Source organism: Miscanthus floridulus, chromosome 7, assembly GCF_019320115.1.
Source record: "Miscanthus floridulus cultivar M001 chromosome 7, ASM1932011v1, whole genome shotgun sequence".
Lineage (NCBI taxonomy): Eukaryota > Viridiplantae > Streptophyta > Magnoliopsida > Poales > Poaceae > Miscanthus > Miscanthus floridulus.
In genome coordinates, this window is record NC_089586.1 from 87,933,466 (window position 1) to 87,954,695 (window position 21,230).

The 21,230-nt window shown below is 49.1% G+C and overlaps 1 protein-coding gene and 1 pseudogene across 1 annotated transcript; both read right to left on the reverse strand.

Annotated features, from left to right (window-relative positions):
- Positions 1–11,453: 11,453 nt before the first annotated feature.
- Positions 11,454–14,028, reverse strand: LOC136463723 (uncharacterized; annotated as a pseudogene).
- Positions 14,029–14,940: 912 nt separating this feature from the next.
- Positions 14,941–18,906, reverse strand: LOC136463724 (SUPPRESSOR OF GAMMA RESPONSE 1-like). Its single transcript, XM_066462704.1, has 6 exons — positions 18,381–18,906; positions 17,380–17,518; positions 17,077–17,263; positions 16,489–16,985; positions 15,572–15,886; positions 14,941–15,480 (listed from the first exon to the last, which is right to left on the reverse strand). Exons 1-6 carry the CDS (start codon positions 18,386–18,388, stop codon positions 15,427–15,429), a joined length of 1,200 nt encoding a protein of 399 aa, XP_066318801.1. The 5' UTR covers positions 18,389–18,906; the 3' UTR covers positions 14,941–15,426.
- Between the last annotated feature and the right edge of the window lie 2,324 nt (positions 18,907–21,230).

Sequence of the window (21,230 nt, forward strand, 5' to 3'; positions counted from 1 at the left end):
CAAACCAACGGGAAGAACAAAGTTGACACGATGATTTTTCTCCCGAGGTTCACGTGTTTGCCAACACGCTAGTCCCCGTTGAGACAAGCTTCAAGGTTGCCGCCGGTCCTCTTGCTAGTGGTGACTCGCAAGTCACACTCTCCCACGTGGAGTGCTTACCACAAGCTCTAGCACTTGACCCGGCCGGACCACTTGTCGCCCTTCGCGTCTCGCTTTACTAGAGTTGCTCTTCACGGCTCCCGCGGGGCGAGCACAATGCCCCTCACAAAGCTCTTCTCTGGAGCACCGCACAACCTTCTTGTGGGCTTCGACGGAGACCACCACCAAGCCGTCTAGGAGGTGGCAACCTCCAAGAGTAACAAGCACCACCGGCTTGCAACTCGATCACCTAGTGCCACTCGATGCAACCTCACGATGCAATCGCACTAGAATCGCTCACTCACACAATCGAATGATCACTATCAAGTATATGTGTGATGGAGGGCTCCCAAGCACTCACAAGCATGGACACTAAGTCCCTTGAGGTGCTCAGCACCAGCCATGGCCGAAGGCCACTTCTATTTATAGCCCCAAGGGCTAAACTAGCCGTTACCCCTTCACTGGGCAACGGTCGGGCCGACCGGACGCTCCGGTCGTGTTGACCGGACGCTGGATCTCAGCGTCCGGTCGCTCGTAGACGACCACATGTCCTGATTCCAACGGTCACTTGACCTGACCGGACGCTCCAGCTTCAACTGACCGGACGCTGGACCTCAGCGTCCGGTCGTTTCCAGTAAGCTCCCAAGCATGACCGGACGCGTCTGGTCGAACACGATCGGACGCAGCACCAGCGTCCGGTGCTTAACCCTAAGCACTGTGCCGACCGACAGCCTGACCGGACACACTACTTCAGCGTCCGGTCGTTTCGGACTCAGCGTCCGGTCACTATTAAACAGTGAGACCGAATCCCTTTCTCCTCTAACTTCTTCACCCTTGCTCCAATGTGCCAACCACCAAGAGTTTGCATCCGGCGCAATAGAAAATAGGCATTCCATTTTCTCGAAAGCGCCGAAAACCCATCTCACCCCTGCAAACACCACCTCCTTTGTAAATGTGCCAACACCACCAAGTGTACACCATCATGTGTATGTGTGTTAGCATTTTCACAATCATTTCCCAAAGGATGTTAGCCACTCAACTTGCCACGCCACTCGATCCTAGCGACAATGCAAAGTTAGATCACTCGAGTGGCACTACATGACCGATATGCAAACAAGTTTGCCCCTCTTGATAGTACGGCCATCTATCCTAAACCTAGTCATAAACTTCTCTACTCACCTATGACCGGTGAAATGAAATGCCCTAGGTTATACCTTTGCCTTGCGCATTCCATTCCATCTCCTTCAATGTCGATGCAACACATGCACCAACACGATCAACAATGATATGATCCACTTCATATCATCACATGATCATATTGGTTCATCGATCTTGACTTTACTTGCTCTTCACCGTTGCCATCGTCCATCGGCGCCAAGTCTTGCTCAAGCTTCACCGCCACGCGGTCCATCACTCCAAAGCCTTCGACTTGCCCTTCACGCTTGCAACCGGTCCATCAAGCCAAGTCTTGTCTTGATCTTCTCCACCTTGATCACATGACTCAATGTCATGTCTCATGTGCATTTAAGTTCCTTCATCATCACATGTGTGAGCTTTGCAACATCTCCAAGCCATTTTCACCTTCATGGCATATGTTGCTCACACACATGTACCTGTGGACTAATCACCTGTGTATCTCACATAAACACAATTAGTCCACCTAGGTTGTCACTCAATTACCAAAACCAACAAGGACCTTTCATTCTCCCTACATCCTAGGTCTTAGACCTAAGGCTAGCTCTGGAGACTCATAAATTGTCAGAGTTCTGTGACATCTTCGGGAGAGATCAATGAAGCAAATGACTAGGGTGACTTGTAATGCGGAGCCCAAAGCATGATCATGGCTCGGTCACGTGGAAGAAACAAAAGGTCCAAGACTTATGAGCCAACACGCGTTCGCAAAAAGCCTCATGACCGCGTGCATAGAGGTTGAGGAAGCATTTCCTTACACCATTAGCAAGAAGGACCTACCCGTGAATCTGTCCTCCATGATCTAGAGGCTCGTCACCTCCGCAAAGAAAGCATCAGCGTTAAGAAAAGGGAACTCTCACCTTAGTATCCACAAGTACAAGAGCAACCATGCCACTCAAAAAACAAGAAGTACAAAGGATACGGGGCCACCCCCGCTGGTGGTGCCTTAAAAGGCTAGAAGGTGAATGCTACAAAAGCAGGGAAGGTAGGGTCAAGGCTTGCCCCACCATCCCTCTTACAAGCATCACACTCCCATGGCTAGAGCACGGAAGGAGGACGACAGCTCTGATAGATCTAGGAGGCCCCCGCATGCACCAGGAGACTTCGAAGAAGCACTCCTAGAAAGCATGGAGCCCACCAAGCCAACAGGAGCTGTCCCCATCCTCACAATGGCAAAAGTAGACCGGCCAATGACCGAAGCGCGCCCATGTCATGACTGCGCCTTGCTCAGCGTAGGCAGCGTGATAAGGTAGTGTTGCTTCATCCTCCTCCCATTCTATGAACGGCATGATGCGGGCATTAAGTGATGTCCCTCAAAGGTCACGACGCACTACCGGCCAACAAGCAGGACATGGGAGGAGCCCGAAAATGTCCCTAGACATCGCTCGCTTTGGACATCCAAACTAACATGGTCCGGAGCAAGAAGCGGTAGTAGGATGGAGGCCCAAGGTCGCGTACAACCGAACTCGGTGCCCACGCTACCTCCTACTCCCTTGCTCGCAAATTCCCTTCTAGCACCAGTTGTTGGAAGGGGCGATATTGGCCCCGGCCATCATAGGTGACCCCCAGTGGGACGTATAACAAGGACCACATGGTTTTCCTCAAACTTTTCTCTCTTGTCTCTTCGCCTCCCAACATCTAGCCATTTAGGGAAATCCGGGAGGACTCGAAGTTGCAGCCATGAGTGGTTTAAACGGTAGGAAGGTCTCCATTTATAGGCCAAAGACAGACAGAGCAGCCAGAGAACCCTATGATGTGTGGCGAACCATAGGAGGCCACAACCAATGTCAGACGCCCGCATAAGGTCGGGGAAATCGAGACCTTCCTAAAGGCAAGGCTGGTACAACGTTGTAACACCCTTGGTGTTACACTGTATAGTGTTTTGCTAAAACACTATATGAGCATCATACTTATGTGTAAATGTGTGTAATATAGTGTGTAAAGCAATATACGTAACTTGAAACGTTCATCGATAACGCGAAACGAATGTTATTTTTCATGTCGCGTTGTGTCACTTAGGGTTCTAGACGAATTTTTATTGAATGAAAATGCCATAGAACACATACCTAGCACTTTAATAAAGTTTGTAGTACACACTATAATAGCTTGGATGGGATTCGCAAGATAGCTTACTTAATAGCATGGAAATCGAAGTTGACGCGAATTCGAACAAAAACTTAGTCATTTTCTTAAGTCGGAAAATGGATCGACGAAGCGAAGTTTGGGAATTTTTATAGGGGAATCAGTTTAAGTAGTAGCATGGTTTTAGGGTTTGTTTTAGTAGCTTGACATCCTATCTCAAGCGTTAAATAGTTAGTTTAGCTACGAGTTAAATTCACACGCCACACGTGGGCCATCGCGCTGGCTGGTCCTACCGCTGGCCTCACGCTGTAGGCCACACCGCCGTTGTTGCGCCCAGTTACGCCACGCACGCACACGCACGCGCATGCCGCGCTCGGCATCCTGGCCGCTCAGCCACCACCGCCGACGTCATGGGCCCGCTGCTCTAGCTCAACCATTGCCACCACTTCACCGTGTCGCTGAGCCCGCGTGTCACATCACTACGCTGCTGCTAGCCATGGTCGCTTGTGCGAAGTTGTCGCATGCACCCTGCCACCGCCGTCGCGTCCGCCTGGCCGCTCTACTGCCTCGCGCCCACCTAGCGGTACCATGCATGCGTGGCCACTTATGGCATTGCCTGCACGTCGCCTGCCTTGCCGTCACATTGGCGCTCGACGACGCTATGTTGCTACCTCCTTAGACTAGCGCCATCCGCTGCAGCACGTAGGGCCAAGCTGCCATCTTCAGCTTGTGGATTATGGTCGTGCGGCCCATGGTCCTGAGCACGTTGGCCATTTCCCCATCGCCCTGTAGTCGTACACGATTGTGCACTGAAGTGATAGACACATTCCGCCACGGCAGCGACGAGCCATGCCATGCCGGTCTTCCCTGTTCCTATGGCGTCGTGGTCGCCGGACCCATTCCTCTAAATTCGGGTCAATGGAGCCACCTCTATCCAATTAACCCCGTCCGCAACTCCGTCGTGTAGCCAGCCAACCGCCCAACCCCACCTTGTAGTGAGCCTCACCGTGCCATGCTCCAATTCGGAGTTTTCCCTCGCCGAGTCATTAAGACTGCCGTGGCACGCGTCGAAGGCCAGCTCCCTATCTAGTGTAGCTCGTGTCAATTCATCGCACCGCCAACTTCGCCTCCACATGCTCATCACCCTACGCACCTTTGCCTAATCGCTACCACCGCCTAGCCTCCCCTGACATAGCCTTGCCACCACCGTGCACCACCGCACCATTCGTGCGCACGCGGCCAGCTTGGCTCGGGCCACCTTCGGTCGAACCGCCACCTCTTCTAGGTCCATGGTGAGTGCCTGGAGCTCACTCGCTGTTCTATTTGCCTCAGCGTTGTTGTAGCTCACCAGAACATCACCATTTTCAGTGCAGGAGCTCCGCCACCATGGTCCAGCCTTGCTGCGGCGTCCTAGCTCATGCTTCCTTCGCTCAGTGCTTCATGTTCAAGCCTAGTAAGGTATCGGCTCCTTAGATAGGGTGGGAAAGGGCTGGTCTCATCGGCGTAATCATCAGTGTTAGCGCCGCCACGCCGGTGCGTGCGCGGAAGGGCCCGAGGGTATGGCCGTGGTAAAGGAGAAAAGAGGGAGGGGCGTAGGTGTAAGATAGTAGACTGGCAAAATAGCGATGTTAGTATTCGTGCGATTACCGGGTAGGCCGGGGGTGTTTTTGCATGATGATTGGCGCGCGTGCGGGCCTCCCCGTCGCGAGCCATCATCGGCCGGTAGGGCCGCGTCCCTACATGGGCCGCGCCATGCATCGCATGTGCGGGCGTTGCGCTGGAGTGGGCCGAGCCGCTCGCTCACGGGCCGCGCGGGTAGGAATCGGTTTTTCATTTTTCAGCGACTTAACAAATATTTATTTAATTTAGTTTTGAGCTGAACTTTGAAAAATGATAGTAAATGTTGTAGGTATACAAAAATAGTGAGACAAATTTTACTAGGTTCCCAAAAATGCCATCTATCTGTTAGTGTTGTTAGTTTATAGTTATCTATGTTAATGATATGTTCATAAATTTGATTTAGAAAGCTTAGTATTACTTAGCTTAATATTTGTAGGATTTTTTGTGGCAAATCGGTGATAGCTTTAGCCATGAAATTTTTACAGTAAGATCATTAGATTATTATGTACTCACTGTAATTTTTGTAGCCCTAGAGTAGGTTGATAAATAGAGTAGCTAATACCCCTGTTTAATCATATATAGAGTAAATCGGTATTAAGAGTGTGAATACCTTTAGTTGCTAAGATAATATATGTCACGCTTCATACTTGTTAGTGGTAATAGTAGGTAACTTAGCACATTAGTCGGTAGAACTCGCTTAGTAGCTTGATAGATGTATTTTTATTTTAAGAGTTGTTGTTGCCGTATTACTAAGTGTTGCATCATCATTTCATGCATGTAGATCATGAGTTGGTAGAGTTCGTGCCCGCAGACAAACAGGACTATGAAGAGGCCATTGAGGAGTATGAGGAGGAGATCCTTATGCAGGAGGGAGCCCCAGAGCCTTTTGGTGCTGACTTTGTTGACCCACTGCCTGCCCAAGGCAAGCCCCGGTGCATAACCCATATTTTATGATCACTGAATATATCTATATATGATGTGCATTTACGTTACATGCATTTTATAGAAACTACATACATAAATATATCTACCTATGAGTCCTACTAGTATAGGTCGAGTAGCTGCTATGCTCAGAATTTGGTAGCATGAGTAACCTGTCGTTACTCACAATAGGTGATAATTATGATCACTCATGATAAATGATGGAAAGGAAAAATGGTGACCGGGCAGTGATATGTTTTGGGTATTGGTGGGTGTAAGAGGTTGTGTCCTGCAGCCAACAGGGCATAGCTTGGTTACACTTTTTCCCTGTTTGTGTCGGTTAAGGACCGGGCGTTGCATAAGTCTTGAGGCAAGTCACAGATTTATTATCCCGAGCACATACTTGGGTATGGGCGTAGGGAAAACTTGTTGCTCTCTTGTCGTGGGTTCCGGCTCTTTCTAGACCGACTGATTGGAGGCGGGGATGGTGGAGGTCCTTGCACCGCACTAAGTTCGGGACTTAGGAGCGGGGGCTTAGAGTCCAAGTTTAGACAGGGACCTAGACCCCATGACAGGAGGGTGATGGGTTGGTCCTGCTTGTGCCTGGGTTATAAGCGGGGCATGTGTTTTTGGGGTACCCAGCTGGGGGCATTGATTCGTGAATCACTGGGCAATCCAGTACGGCTTGTTTTTGGGTCTAGCACTGTAGTAAGAACTGAAAGATGAAAGGTGATGAAATGGAACCGATTGCTCAACTCTTGCTTGAAAGTAGAATAGGTGCTTACATAGAATGGCTAGATAATAAATTAATCCTGACTGATAATAATAACATAAATAAGGACTCACTATTAGTATTGCTTTCTGCAAAAAGTAAACCAGCCAATCATAAAGCTTTGCATATCCCTTGGAGTCGGGAAACTATTTCCACTAGTCGGATAAGTCTTGCGAGTACATTGTGTACTCAGGGTTTATTTACCCCTGTTGCAGGTAATGCTTGAGGAGTATCGTTGTGTGAAGGATTCTTCTGGTGGGCACAGACGGATCCTTGTTCAGTATCGATAGATGTTATTTTTAACTCTACTGTTTAATATTCTGCACTCTGACTTTAGAAATGTAATAATATAATTTTTAAGAACTCTAGATGTATGAAATGGATTAAGTATTGTAACTCATTCTCATTATTGGATCCTTAGAAAAAAATGTGGATCTTTTGGGCTCTCCCTTGGGGTGTGCCCGATGGATACCGCCCGTTGTAGCTTGCTTTTTGGGGTGCTTAGTGTCTAATGGAAGACAAGCGCCTCCGTAAGTGCGTTATTTTGGGCGGTTCTGCCACAAGCGTCGATGGGACCACTCGAACTCACATGGGTCATGAACCCCGACACCCATCACACTGACACGGTAGGGCTCAGCGGTCGTGTACCACATCGTCAGGGCATCCTGACAGGGTGGAGCACAACGGCCACCTACCGCATTGAACGCGCTAAGCCCACAAGGGGTCAAGCGACGAAGCTTGAACAAGTCACGAATTATGAACCCGTATTTGATATGCACACAACACAGCGCTTTCACGATCACTTTGTGATCGCAAGGGGCTACTGTTGGGGTTATAACCCTAGGGTGTCGCAAGGCACCGATTAGTTAGTGGGCCATCGGCCCACAATATATTAGCTAGCGAAGGCCCAAATGACTGAGGCCAGGCTGATCTAAGAGTACCAGCCTACCAGGCCAAGCATAAAGGCGGGGGCTGGCCACGACCGCTTCAGCAGACTTAGCTGCCCAGCGCACGAGAGACACACGACCACTCTACCTTCCTGACCCCTAGGAGGAACGGGGAGAGGTCACAAGCAGCCAAGCGTGCCTGCTTTGACAAGAACAGGCATGCCGCACTAACCCCACAAGGACTGAGGGGACAGCGGTCACCTTGGTCCAATCATATGCCATCCCTACGCCACGCTGTGCAGACAAGACAACACCGCGCGACGGTGACAACCAGTACGATGATCCACCGTCCAAATACGGTCCGATAGGATGCATGTACGATTCTACCCACCATGGGATGGGATCCACGACGAAGGCATTGACTTAGAGGCCATCCAGACCGACAGGTTCCATGAGCCCAACAATCGAGATTGTGGCCCTTAGTTCTTCAAACCAACAAGGTGATCGATGACCTAGGGGCAGCTACCAACTCCTGTACGACGCCCCAGGAAACCAGGGAGCGATGATGAAAACCACGGCGAGGACCACGCCGCATAGGACGGCTGGCGAACCGCCACCGTGCTTGCAGTGCCATCACGGCCGGCACAGTAGCACCATGTCATACCATGCCACGACGTGGCCACAAGACCATGACGATAACTACACCCAAACGTGCACCACAAGATGGCGTAGCTTGCAAGCCAAGTTAGTTAGGCTCTCCCTTAGGCTCATGATCCTTCGGTTAGGAGAACCTACTGCTTTGTACAAGCGCTGCCCCTGAACTCTATATAAGGGCAGCCAGGGCACCCTTTTGAGGAAGGGACTTTGATCCTCTACCATTTTACTCATTCTCCATCGTAGTAGGGCTCATGGAGCATTTCTTCAGGTAGTCCATCTCCTAGCTCTAGCTCTCCAACCTCTTCCACCATTCTTGCATCCCCATTGTAAGAATTTCAAAGCATTCAAACGAGGAACACGCACTCGATCATCTCTAAGACTGGACATAGAGTTCCGGCCTGAACCAGTATAAATCCTCATGTCTTTTGGATGCTACCATCGTCTTTCTAGAGCAACGCGGCAATCGTATAAGTTTACTAGTCTGGCTTACAAAACACCGACACCACCACTTTCCAAAGTTCACATATAAACATATCCCAAATTCACAGGGTGGGAGATGAAAGTTGATTCTATAGATTATCATCTTATGTTTCTACTTTGTAACTTATAACACACTCTTTAACTCACTCCTCTACGGCTGAAATGCAACGCATAGGTATCTCTCTCATATAGCCAACAATAATATACAAATATAATCCATATACAACCATATTAGCTTAATTAATATGTGTCTAAATTATGATTATTAAAATGAGTTCAATTCCAAGGATCCAAACAGGGAATTGGCCTGATAGCCAAAAGGGTTGTTTCTATGATCACAACTAAACAACTAAGCACCTTTTTTCTTTATTGTTGCCATGTTAAATTTTTTTGGAAAATTGTTCATATTGCTACTGGGTTAGCCCACCTAGACCTACTACGCACAAGCTTGGGGCTGGCTCACAGAAATTGGGAGGGAGGATAAAAGAAACTGGTTTATGTTGTGGCCGTTGCTATTATTTAGAGAATTTGATGTACTCGTAATGACATTGTTTTTGAGACAAAAACACAATGGTACTTTTATACATGCTATTTTCATAGGAGCATATTGGCTGTGGTTTTGGATGCAGCTGCAGTAGGAAGATAAAAGGGAGGCATTTCAATTGGCGAGCAAAACGTCGAGGGTTACCGCTTTAGATGTGTTTGCCAAGTATGGATGTCAAAGTAATAATATCTGCATATGATTTTCTTCTATTTGTCTACAATATTTTTCTTTATTTTTATTTGCAAATAAGCTGATAACATTGTAAGATTTAATTGTGTGCGGTCATAGAGGCCGAAATTTTTATATTTTCTAAAAAAAGATAGATTTTACTCTTCTTTCCCCCAATAAATTGGTGTGCATGTAAGCGCTTTGCGCAAAACCAAAATGTTCCTTGACTATGAGGCCTACGGAGGTCACTCCGAATAAATGAAATTAGGTGGAGATCCTCTTCCCTTCCGTCGACTTATAAAGAAACTCCAATTTCAAGTTCATTTAGGATAGAAAGGCTAGACAATGAACCGACGAGAATGGAAAAAGAAACCCATGGAGAACCGGTCTGCTTCGTCATGTTCCCATTGCCTATTTTGACCACGGTTGCAAAGATAACCCTATAAAACATATAGATGTAATTGGAGATTAATAGAGGGAGAAATAACAAGATAAGCACTAAACAACATCATTAACTAGTTAATTGTGTGTCCGTTGTGCAGACCAACTGGGATGACGTGCTCTCTCACACCAAATCAGCCAACAGTACTTTCAGTCATGGCTTATCAGTCAAACAAACTCAAACGAATAGGGCGAATAACGATACGAGAGAGAAGATAGCATGAGCATTGATCATCATCTAGATGTTATAATGATTAACACAAAGAAGAGACGGATTAATTATCATCATTTATTAAGACTATAAGCCAAATGAGAGAAAAAAAATCATCGTCAGAGGTCGTAGGTGGGGACATCGGGCTAGGACGAGGAGTGGTGGCGTTCGAATGGAACGGACGAGGTCCGGGAGCCGACCAATGAGCACCCGCGTCGTTGGCCTCCAAGTAACGTGCAACAACGCTGCGACGGACCGACGGTGAGCGTATGGCCTCACGTCTCTGCCGACGACGTGATCGGGACGGTCTTCGTCAATCATCAACGGAAAAAAAAAGTCTGATTGATTTGTTAGAAGAAAAAAATATTATTCGTTGACTGAAAAAATACGATTTATAAGGCAAGAGCAAAAGCCTAGGCTTCAACATGCCAGGCCTCGGGTAATTAAGAAAAAAAAATAACAGATTTGTTTTGTTTGCCTCTAACAACCGGATTTTCTACCGTCCGATTTGACCCGTGCGGCCTGATCTGCTGCCCCATCTAGCCTCGTGAAGCATGGGAGGCGCGGGCGGAAGTGGCGCGCGCGGCCGTCCTACTCCGTAGCCCATGCGTATGCAGCAGTTTGCAGAGGATGAGAGGAGACAGGGGGCAGGCGGCGCATGCAGCCCACAGTCTGCAGAGTGCGTGAGGCAGACGGCGCATGCTGCCGTGCGCGTCCGCAGAGTAAAGGCCCGTTTAGTTCACCCTAGAGTTGGCGCCGGCAGAATTCGGTTGGCACTGTAGTGCACTGTAGCGTTTCGTTTTTATTTGGTAATAATTGTTCAATCGTTGACTAATTAGGCTTAAAATGTTCGTTTCGCAAAGTATAACCAAACTGTGCAATTAGTTTTTGATTTCGTCAACATTTAGTACTCCATGCATGTACCACAAGTTTGATGTGACAGTGAATCTTCTTTTTGCATAGTGCCAAAGTTAGGAGTTTTGGTGAACTAAACAAGGGCTAATTTGCCATATATCCACGTCTGTGAACAATTTGACATGTATTTGTATGATGTTTGGAATCTATAGAAATAATTTAAAATTTTTTTTGTAAAATTTAACATATATTTGTGTTATTTCTAAATTACACCACTCCGTCTAATAAATTACATTAAAAAACATTTGTAAATATAATAATAAAGTGGTGTAAATATAGCTACAAGTGTATGGAAAAAATCTGGTTGTTGAAAGGGGCTAAAGCAACCACTTACTGGTATACAGATTCAAAAATAATTAGTTAGATGAGCTGCTTTAAGATCTGTAAAATTTTTACAAAGAGGAGTATCAGAGCAATTTCCGTTTATTAAATTTCAGTTACTCGACGTATCGACATTTGTTGCGTGTCCGGCTGCTGGCGAGAATCACCGCCGCGGGAGGATAAAACTTTGTAGATGGCGACGTAGGTCAGCACGGTGGCGGCCATGGCGAGCACGTACCAGGACGTGGCCCAGTCCCTGCTGCTGCCGGTGGCGTAAGCCAGTAGGAGGCCAAGCAGGTCAAGCACGACCACCGTGTACATCGCCCCGACAGGCATGGGCCAGCCGGCCACCGGCAGCGCCCCCTGCATCAGCAGCGGCACGACCACGATGACGACGACGGATGCCACGAAGGACGCCGAGTTGCTGTAGAAGAACATGCGGTACCGGCGGGTGTCGGTGTCGCGGAGGACTGGGTCCGCCTGCGGCGCCGTGCCCGGTACCGTCGGCTGGCCAAACGCCGCCCGGCGGGACCAAGCCGGCTTGGTACGTGACGCTCGCGGCCAGGATCCCCAGCAGCATCAGGTACTTGCACATCCTGTACCGCTCACGGTACTCGACGCTGGCGCAGTGCTTGGATTTGGAGTCCCCGTTCCCGGTCTCTGTCTTGTGGTGGTTGTCCGATGGACAGCAATGCCACCACCGCGAAATCCACCTCGGGACGTTGCAATGGTGGAGGATGGCGTGTAGGCCGGTGAAGACGAGCACCACGGCGACCAAGGCGACGACGATGGACGACGCCCGCACCGTCAGCATGGTGCTGGCAGTGTAGGCGCACATCAGGCCGATGAAGCTGGCGCCCATGCAGAAATAGAGCGCGGTCCAGTATCTTGTGCCTGTATTGGACAGGTTGCGGCTCAACAGGAAGACGGTGACGGCAACGGACGCCATGAAGCTTGTGGAATTGCTGTAGAAGAAGGCCTTGTACCGCCTCGGGTAGTTGTCGGCCAGGACCGGGTCGCCCACTTTGTGCGCTTCGTCGCCGGAGCCGTGCTCCAGCCAGAACTTGCCGGGCGGAGTCAGCCCAGCTTGGTAGGTGATGGTGACGACCAAGATTGCAAGGAGCAACAGCAGCTTCCGCTTCTTCTCCAGCTCGACCTCCTCCTTGCTCACCGTCGTCACCGTAGAATCAGAAGAAGACTTTTCGATCACAACATGGATCACCACGTACACAAAGACGGCAGCAGCCAAGGCGAAGACATAGACGGAGGTGCGTACATCCCGGCAGCTCCCGGCGCCGTACGCTCCCACGAGCGCCAACAGGTCCAGAAGGACAGCGGCTTCCAGCGCGTGCCGGCCACCCTGGCTGACCAGCGACCTGCTCTGCACCATGATGAAGACGACAATGGACGCCACGAAGGCAGCCGAGTTGCAGTAGAAGAAGGCCTTGTACCGCCTCGTGTGCGTCTCGAGGAGGACCAGGCCGCCGCTGACGTGCCCGTCGCCGGTCTCCTTCCAGACTCCGCCGGGTGGGTTGAGACAAGCTTGGTACGTGACGGTCACCGTCAGAGTGGCAAGGAGCAGTATCAGAGACCGAGCCTTGTCCAGTGGATTAGTATCGGCCTCACCGTTTCGCGACGCTCCGTCCGGTGGTCCTTCTCCTTCAGGAGCTTGTGATGCCAGTGTGCACTGGTTCTCGATGTAGGCGATGATGGATATGCACACGAGAACAGCACCGACCAAACAGAGGACGTAGACGCCGACGGCGGTGTCCGTCTCCCTGCAGCTCCCGGCTGCGTAGGCTCCCAGCAGGCCGATCAGCGCCACCGCGACGCACACGTACGGTGCGCTCAGGTGCCCGCTGACCTTGGAAAGCTGTCTGCTCAGGAGCAGCGTCATGGTGACGAGAGACGCGGCGAAGGCAGTGGTGTTGCAGACCAAGAACGCCAAGAAGCATCGCGCGTGGCGCTCCAGCAGGATGGGGTCTCCGGCGCGGTGGCCATGGTCATGCTCCCAGAAGCCACCCGGCGGGCTCAGCCCCGCCGTGTACGTGGCCGTCGTCGCGAAGATGGACACCAGCATCAGGATCTTGCGCCCCTCGCGGTGGAGGTGCCTGCCTCTGCTGCTTTTCTGGGTCCCGGCCGCCGCCTTCTTCGCGTAATGTTGCAGCCATATGGCCACCAGGACAAGCAGGATCACGGCGGCGCTGAGTGCAGAGGCGACGACGGTGATGGCAGAGCCCCTGCAGGCGCCGGTGACGTAGGCCAGCATGAGGCAGACCAGGTCGAGCACCATGGCGACACGCACGGCCAGCAGCATGCGCATGGCGTCCTTCCTCAGGAACAGCAGGAGGACGATGATCACGAGCGACGCCGCGAACGCCGTGGCGTTCACGTGGTAGAACACCCTGTACCGGATGGGTCGGGTGTCGGGCAGGATCGGGTCGCCGGCGCGGTGGCCGTCCTCGGTCTCCAGCCACACGCCCCCCGGCGGGTCCATACCGGCCACGTAGGTCACCGTCGCCACCAGGATGGCGAGTAGCAGGAGGTACTTGCGCATCTGCCATGTCCGGTCCTTGCTACCGAGCTCCGCCGCTTGCCCAGCGTTGCCATTTCCAATGGACGAAGGCATGGCGGCACGCAGTGCCTCTGTGGTAAATGAATGAATCAGGAGGCAAAGTGTTCTTCGCCAATGTCAAGCAAACGGCCAGCTGTCTGATGATAAATAGCCCCGGTCACGTGATCACATCTCTGCAAAGCTTTTGGCATGGTCGCTTCGTTCTTCAAGTTAGTGTTGGATTCGTTTGCCTGAAAATAGGTTAGGTGAGGAAGCGTCTGCACAGAATAAATTCCTTGTTGCCGGAGCGACGCCTTTCGTATATTATTCCTAAAATGTCGGGGAGTATTTGGTACTTCGTATACACGTGCAAGCTCCTACTAGCAAGTTAGTTATTGAAGTTTTAGAATGTGCTTAAACCCTAGCAGGCGACTTGGAACTTTCTTGCACTGTCGATGCATTTTAATTTGACATGCGTCTTTGTGCAACTGAAGAATGTTTTCTTTCTTTTGTGTGCCACATCCAACCATTGGACACCTTGTTTGTGGTTGGAATGGCTTTCCTAGTGCTAACCATACAATGATACAAGGGACGGTGTAACGGTGTAGGTGTACTTTTAATAATCATGTGATGTTGTGATGACCATGGCACATCAGGGACGCACAATTAAAAATTGATGACTCAGAAGGGAAAATATACTGTATTTTTCAGTAACATAGAGGGACGAGTATTATACTTTTGATTGCATAGATGGAATTTGCTCGTCTTTTTTCCCAATGAATTGGTGTGGCGATTCCCCCTCTTTGTTATTGTCATTGCTCCAATCCATGTTACACAAATGTATTGTCTTTAAATTTCACATTAACTTTCTTTTGAATCCAATTTCAAGTTCAATTAGGACAGAAATGCAATAAGTCTATTAGAATGGGAAAAGAAAACCCAGGAAGAACCATTTCTGCTTTATCATATTCCCATCACCTATTCTGACCAAGGTTGCAAACGAAACTCACGAAATTTCTGACTGATAAATAAAGTTCATAATATGCAGTTTCTACCTTCTCAAAAATGCTTTTACTTGGCAGGTGCATGTGTAATGTCCAAAACTTTGCACTCTAGAGCTTAGACTTGGCGCAACTGGAGCTCCATACACTGATACACATCCACACACAAGGACACTCTGAACTCAAAGTCAAAGATTTCAAGGCACCGACCTTATATACAACGGGTCAATGCAGGTTTGCACCAACCATGCACATAACTTACTACTACATTTCAAGGCTAGTGTTCTGATAGCCAGCTGTTAAAGGCTGTTCATTTCTTCTAAAGAAAATAGAAAAGGGCCAAAGGTTCTTGGTTTCCAGATAAAGTTTGACAGCACAAACACAACACAAATACTACTAATGCAACCATGCAATCTTTGTGTTGTGTAAGTCCCAAAATAGCTGCCACCGGTTACCATATCCTGTGCAAAAAGATGCCCATCGATCAGGCTGTTCTAGCAAACAGTTCACACTAGCTGTCTTCCTAGATGCGATCCAGCCAGCTGCCGAGGCTTTCCTGAGAACCAAACTGAATGTCCTGTCGCAATACGATAGAAATAACATTATCAGATTTGTCAGAGCAATTAGCAAACATACTGGCACCGAGAATACCAGAAGGATAAGCTTACAGCAAGCTGAAGATCTGGAGGCGTTCCAAGATCCACATTATGGAGATCAGGCAACCCGTATCCATTCAGGTTCCAATCAAGCATCTCATTCCTGCATTGGGACAGAATCGGATAGTCCCAGGGAAGCAATGCTTCGTCGTTTAAGGAATTTGGGTCTTCACGACAAAGAAGAGGTTCATCTGAGTTCGACTGAGCCCGAGATGCCTCTCCAACAACCTGCTGCTCTTGAGCTACAGCACACCATGCAGGGTTCATAGCATCATCCTCCAGGCTAACAATAGTCATGGTAGGCTCGCCTTCGCCGTCCAGTAGTATCTGTATCGAAACTACAAACTTAGCGCTGGAAATGGTCATGAAACATGATTATGGCAATGCACCAGCGGGAAGGGAATTTGCTCTGATTATAGCCTGGCCTTCTTGGCCCATCTAAGTGCAATTACGATGCAAGCATGTAAGATTTTATCTAACATGCCAAAAAGATTAGTGCACATATTTCTAGGATGCTCTCATCTCTATCAATGAAATAGGCACACTCTCGTGCCCCTTCATTCCAGAAATATATATTTCCCTTTCAAAAATAAAGTAATATATATTTCCAGAATACTGATACTCCGATAGAGATTATGTACTTCAACAAAAAAGATTATACAAACTCTAAGTCTATCTATAAACTAGTGCTAATGTTTTTTGGAGCTGATTTTGAAACATGGAGGGATAATATGCCTGTCAGATCGCTCGTACTAGGTCCCCACCGGTTTTAGTGGGAGGTAATAGAGGTTCTAGACAAAGCTAAGTGCATATTATCAGTTTCAATTTCTCTTAATATGCCTACTTGTGTAATTTCAACAACTTGTTTATGCTCTGATCTAGCAATTTTTCGTACATCACTGTGATCCCAAAAGAAGTTAATGAGTTACCTGATCCTGCAGGATGGAAATATTCTGCTCAGTTTCACATGGACTATTTTTAGGATGGCGTGGCTGCGGTGTGATTGTCTTTGGGGTTTTCGGACCAATCACTGAAGGAGGTGCATCAGGTTCCTCATAAGTAGTTTCTGTTTCAGAAATTTCCATACTCTTATTTGGCAACTGGCAGAAGATTTTAGATACTACAAGCTCCCCGTCCTTTTCGTTTTCCTCTTCTCCAAGGTGATACTGGTGCATTACCCATTTAGCTCTATCAGGCTTTCCACCTCTTTGCGAAGTTTTGTACAGCACCAGTATCTTCTTCCAACCTTTTATAACACCATTGTCATATATGGCTTTGGATCTCCCTGTCTTGTGCCATCTCACATGCTCATCAGGAACAGTGTGATCGCTGCAGTTGATGATCCTTCGACGCTTGCGCTGGCCACAACCATACGCGTTTGAAGCTCTATGGAAGAAATGAGCATTGCTACCATCTGTTTTCATACCTACGAGGTCAATAAAAACCAAATTCAGAATGTGAATACACCAACAGATTCATAAAGAATAACCACACCATCTCAAGACATAATTATATACCAGGAAGATTTTCAGGATGTGAATAGCAGATTCCCTCATCATTATCTATAGTTGGAATAAATTCATCAATGAGCACATGTGGTCTTGAACCTCCCAGGCCGACCTTTTGTTCTAAATGTTCAAGCAACTCCAATTCAGAAGGATCAAACTTGACTCCAGCAGGCAGCCCAGGCCACTGCATGGCAACCTGCAGAATTTGAAATGCAGGAAAAACTTGCTCAGATATGTAACATCTACAACTGAATATGATCTGAGAGCCAAATGCCCGTTCTCCAACAACCTAAACAGAACAAATGTACTTACATCACTGTTATCAATAACATAACTGCAGTTCGGGCATTCCCTCCGTGCTTCTGCAATCAGTTCACTTATTTGGCGATTGGCGCTAGGAGCTGCGTATCTTATTTTCTTAGCAATTCCCCTACCAGTTATCAGCCATGACCTGTACCATAAGGAGCATATTGGTGCTGTTGCCAAAAGAAGTACTTGCACAAGATAACTTGAAGACAAACATGCTCAAATAGTTAAAATTCATGTATTTTTAGTTAGTAGTGTACGTGTAAGGAAAACAGGAGTGATTTGATGCCCCGTTCTTGAAAATAAAACCCTGGCAAGACCAATTGGTGGCTGGACTCCAGTGGCAAATCATAGACTGAACAATACAACATTAGCACTACTACACCTTATCTTAAATGTTGTAACCACAGGAAGCAAGCCTAGCAAAAATGTTTTGTCACACATCAGGGCAGAGCATATGCTCTGTTTCTCTGCTCCTTTTCTTTTGTTACTTTTCCCCAATCTGGGCATGAGTGCAAAACTGATCATGATAAAATTTGGCTCGAAGCAGTGTGCTAGTGCTAATACAAGTAATTGTAATCCAGGGTCTTTTGAAGCTAATGCTACACATCGGTCATCGGTACTACCCTGTTGCGACTCGAATACAATGCAAACTTCTGTAATTCCGATTATCGAAAAATCCGGTTTCGCTCACAAGCCACAGCACCGGCCAAGGCAAATCCGACATAGGAGCTAGCAAATCATCCAGTCCGATCCAAATGACAGCCAACGCGACCGAGAAGTCGCAATCCTAAAGGACGGGCGCGCGCGCTTGCGGACGGGAGGGGTGTAGAAGAACTGAAGAAGGAACCTTCGCAGCACTAAACCCGCCCCCAACCAAACCTGATGCCCACGAGGAAATCACGAACTAAGCAAAGCCCTAACGACGAAGATGGAGAGAGAGAGAGAGAGAGAGAGAGAGAGAGAGAGAGAGAGAGAGAGAGAGAGACGCGGAGGACGTCTAGTACCTTGCCATGGTGGCGCGCGCCGCGCGGGCTCCGACCACGCCTGCGTAGGCGGAGAGGAACGCCGGACGAGGCGGCGGCGGAACGGCGCCTACGGGCTACCGCGCCCGGTCCCGGTTGCGTGCGCGGCCGGATTAGACGACCCCCGCGACCGCGCGCCGACCAATTATAACACCTCCCAGTCTCCCACTCCCACTCGGAAATCGGAAGGCGGGAAAGCTCGCGGCACGGCGGGAACTGGGAAGGCGGCGCGCTCGCGGGCCGGGAGACGCGGAGCCTGTCTGGTCCTCCTCCTGCCCCCTCTGCCCTGGTTGTTTCTCACTCTCTCTCAGGTCCCGAGCTCCTCGCTTTTTTTTGTCTCGGGAACCCAATCGCTGCTGCCCTCGCAGTAACGCGGCGGGCGACCGTTGCAGCTTCCTTCGCCCCGACCCTTTCCTTCCTTCGCAAGCCGCGCACGCGAACCGAGAGCGCTCGCTCGTTCGTTTCGTTCGTTCCTTGCTGCTGCTTCATCGCGGGGGGCGAGGCGAGGCCCATGACCATGCCCCGACGAAGCTCCCGCGAGCCCAGCTTTTGTCTAAGAATGGGCCGGATCGGCCCACCTCGCGCGCGCGAGGCGAGGCTACCGCTAGCCCGTTTCCTTTCCCTCCTCGGCAACGTTTTATTATGGGCCGAAATGTGCAACGGCCATTCTGCGTACGCGTCGTGGGCTCCTCAATGGAGATTTGCGCCAGATGACTGGATGCTCACTCCGGTCCGGTCGTTTCTTTGCCTGCTTTTTTTTGGGAGGAAATTGATAATGCTGACCTCATTTGTGATTGAGATTCGTCACGTGCTATTACTGTTACTACGGTACAGGCGTGGCAGAATCCATTCACAAGTGAGCGCGTGTTCGTGAAAGTTAGAAATTTGGCTATCGTAGCACTTTCGTTTTTATTTGATAAATAGTGTTTAATCATGGACTAATTAGACTTAAAATGTTTGTCTCGCAATTTCCAACCAAACTGTACAATTAGTTTTTTTTTCATCTACATTTAATGCTCTATACATGTATCGCAAGATTCGATGCGATGGTTAATATAGCACTTTTTTGAAATTTAAGGTGTGAACTAAACACGCGCTGACAAAAAAAAAAAAAAAGGTGAACCACCACCTGCCATCTTTTCGGTATGACTTGTCGCGCGCAGATCTGCTTAGTTTTCACCTCGGTGCCTTGCCCTGGTCGGTTCGACGGTTCCTCCGCCCAAAAGTGAACTCTGCATCTGGATCGATCGATCGAATTTGAACAGCGTAGCAAAACAGTGTTCAGTTACAGTAGGTTTGAACTTTGAAGGGACGCTCAAAAGGATGGTCGTAAAGTTAGCTACGTGTCTCGCTCTACTTGTCCAGTTGTCCACATCAACAAAGCATTGCACCCGAAAATAAAAAAGGGTAAACGTCCGTCCAACCGGATACTAGACCAGCCCGAAAATCCACGCTCCTTGGTAAAAAAAAAAAATACTCATTCACTTATTCTTATCCACTCGTTTCTCTTCCTATCGCTCTTATCCGTTTGCCCACCGCCTCCGAGCGCACGACGCAGTCCCTCAGAGACGTAGCGCGCGGCTGTCTCCGAGGCGCACCGCTCGGGCGCTGACCTTGCCAGGCACAGCACGCGGCCACCTCTGAGGCACGGCGCGTGGCTATCGGCCCTGCCAGACGCGGCTCCCTGCTACCCTCTTCGAGTTGCACGGCCGTGGCCTCGTCGCCACTCATGCGGTCGATGCCTCCCAACCACTGCCGTCGCCCCGCCATCTACAACCGTTGCCAGGCCGCTACCTCTGGTGAACACCATACACAGATGAGCTTTCATTCTGCCGAGCAACAAGGAGATGTTGCGTTGAAAGCGTATGTTGCAAGAGTATATTTGAATTGTTTCAAATGTTTCAAAGTATGTTACAAGTGTTTCATATGAATATTGCAAAAATAGATCATGATGTTGCACATGTTACAATGGTTGTACACGTATGTTGCAAGCGTCCATTTCAAATGTTTCATCTGCTTCTTCAAACGTACGTTGCAAGTGTGCGTATTTGGATGTTGCATATATTTCACACATATATTGCAAAAATATCTTTGAAATGTTTTAGCTGTTTCAATCAAATGTTGCAATAAATGTTTTCATGTTGCAAGTGTTTTATATGGATATTGCATATGTTTCACACACATGTTGCAAGTGTATGTTTCAAACGTTTCATCTGCTTCAGATGTATGTTGCATTTAAGTGTTTTGATGTTGCAAGTGTTTCATATTTCAGAGGTATATTCAGAGACTCATTGGGGCACGACCCGGACATCGGGGGAAGGGGCGCGGCGAGCCGAGGGCTGACAGATGGGGCGTGCGACGCGCTTGGAGTCCTATGGACGGGGCGAGCTTGCCCTCATCCTGGCTCCCAGGTCCCTCCCGGGCGAAGAGAGAGGAGGAGGTCGAGGAAAGAAGCGACGGGCGTGGGATGGGGCGAGACAAATGGGGGCGAGGTACGCATACGTGACCTGATGAGACAGACGGGGAAAAACTGCAGCGATACATATGAGTTCGACATATTTCTTGGATACCGTCGGATGAATCGCATCCCATCGGACGTCCGGCGTTAGCATTTTCCAGTGGAAAAGGCTGACGTGACGAACGGGAAAAGTTATGGACAACAATTGCCGGTTCCGGTCGTGCCGTACCAACCGGTACTGCGGGTGCACAATGGTCGTGCGGTTGAACGACTCTAGTAGCCGGTCAACACTCTCAAGCGATTCATAAATGCACAGAAAACCGAAGCGCTGCAGGATGTTCTGGTTCTCCTCAAAAGTTTACTTCCTGTCGAAT

Coding starts and splice junctions, on each gene's coding strand:
- LOC136463724 (XM_066462704.1), bottom strand. Junction 16,986..17,076: donor ACATCCTGAAAATCTTCCTG/GTATATAATTAT, acceptor TTGACCTCGTAG/GTATGAAAACAGATGGTAGC. Junction 15,481..15,571: donor CTCCAGATCTTCAGCTTGCT/GTAAGCTTATCC, acceptor GTATTGCGACAG/GACATTCAGTTTGGTTCTCA.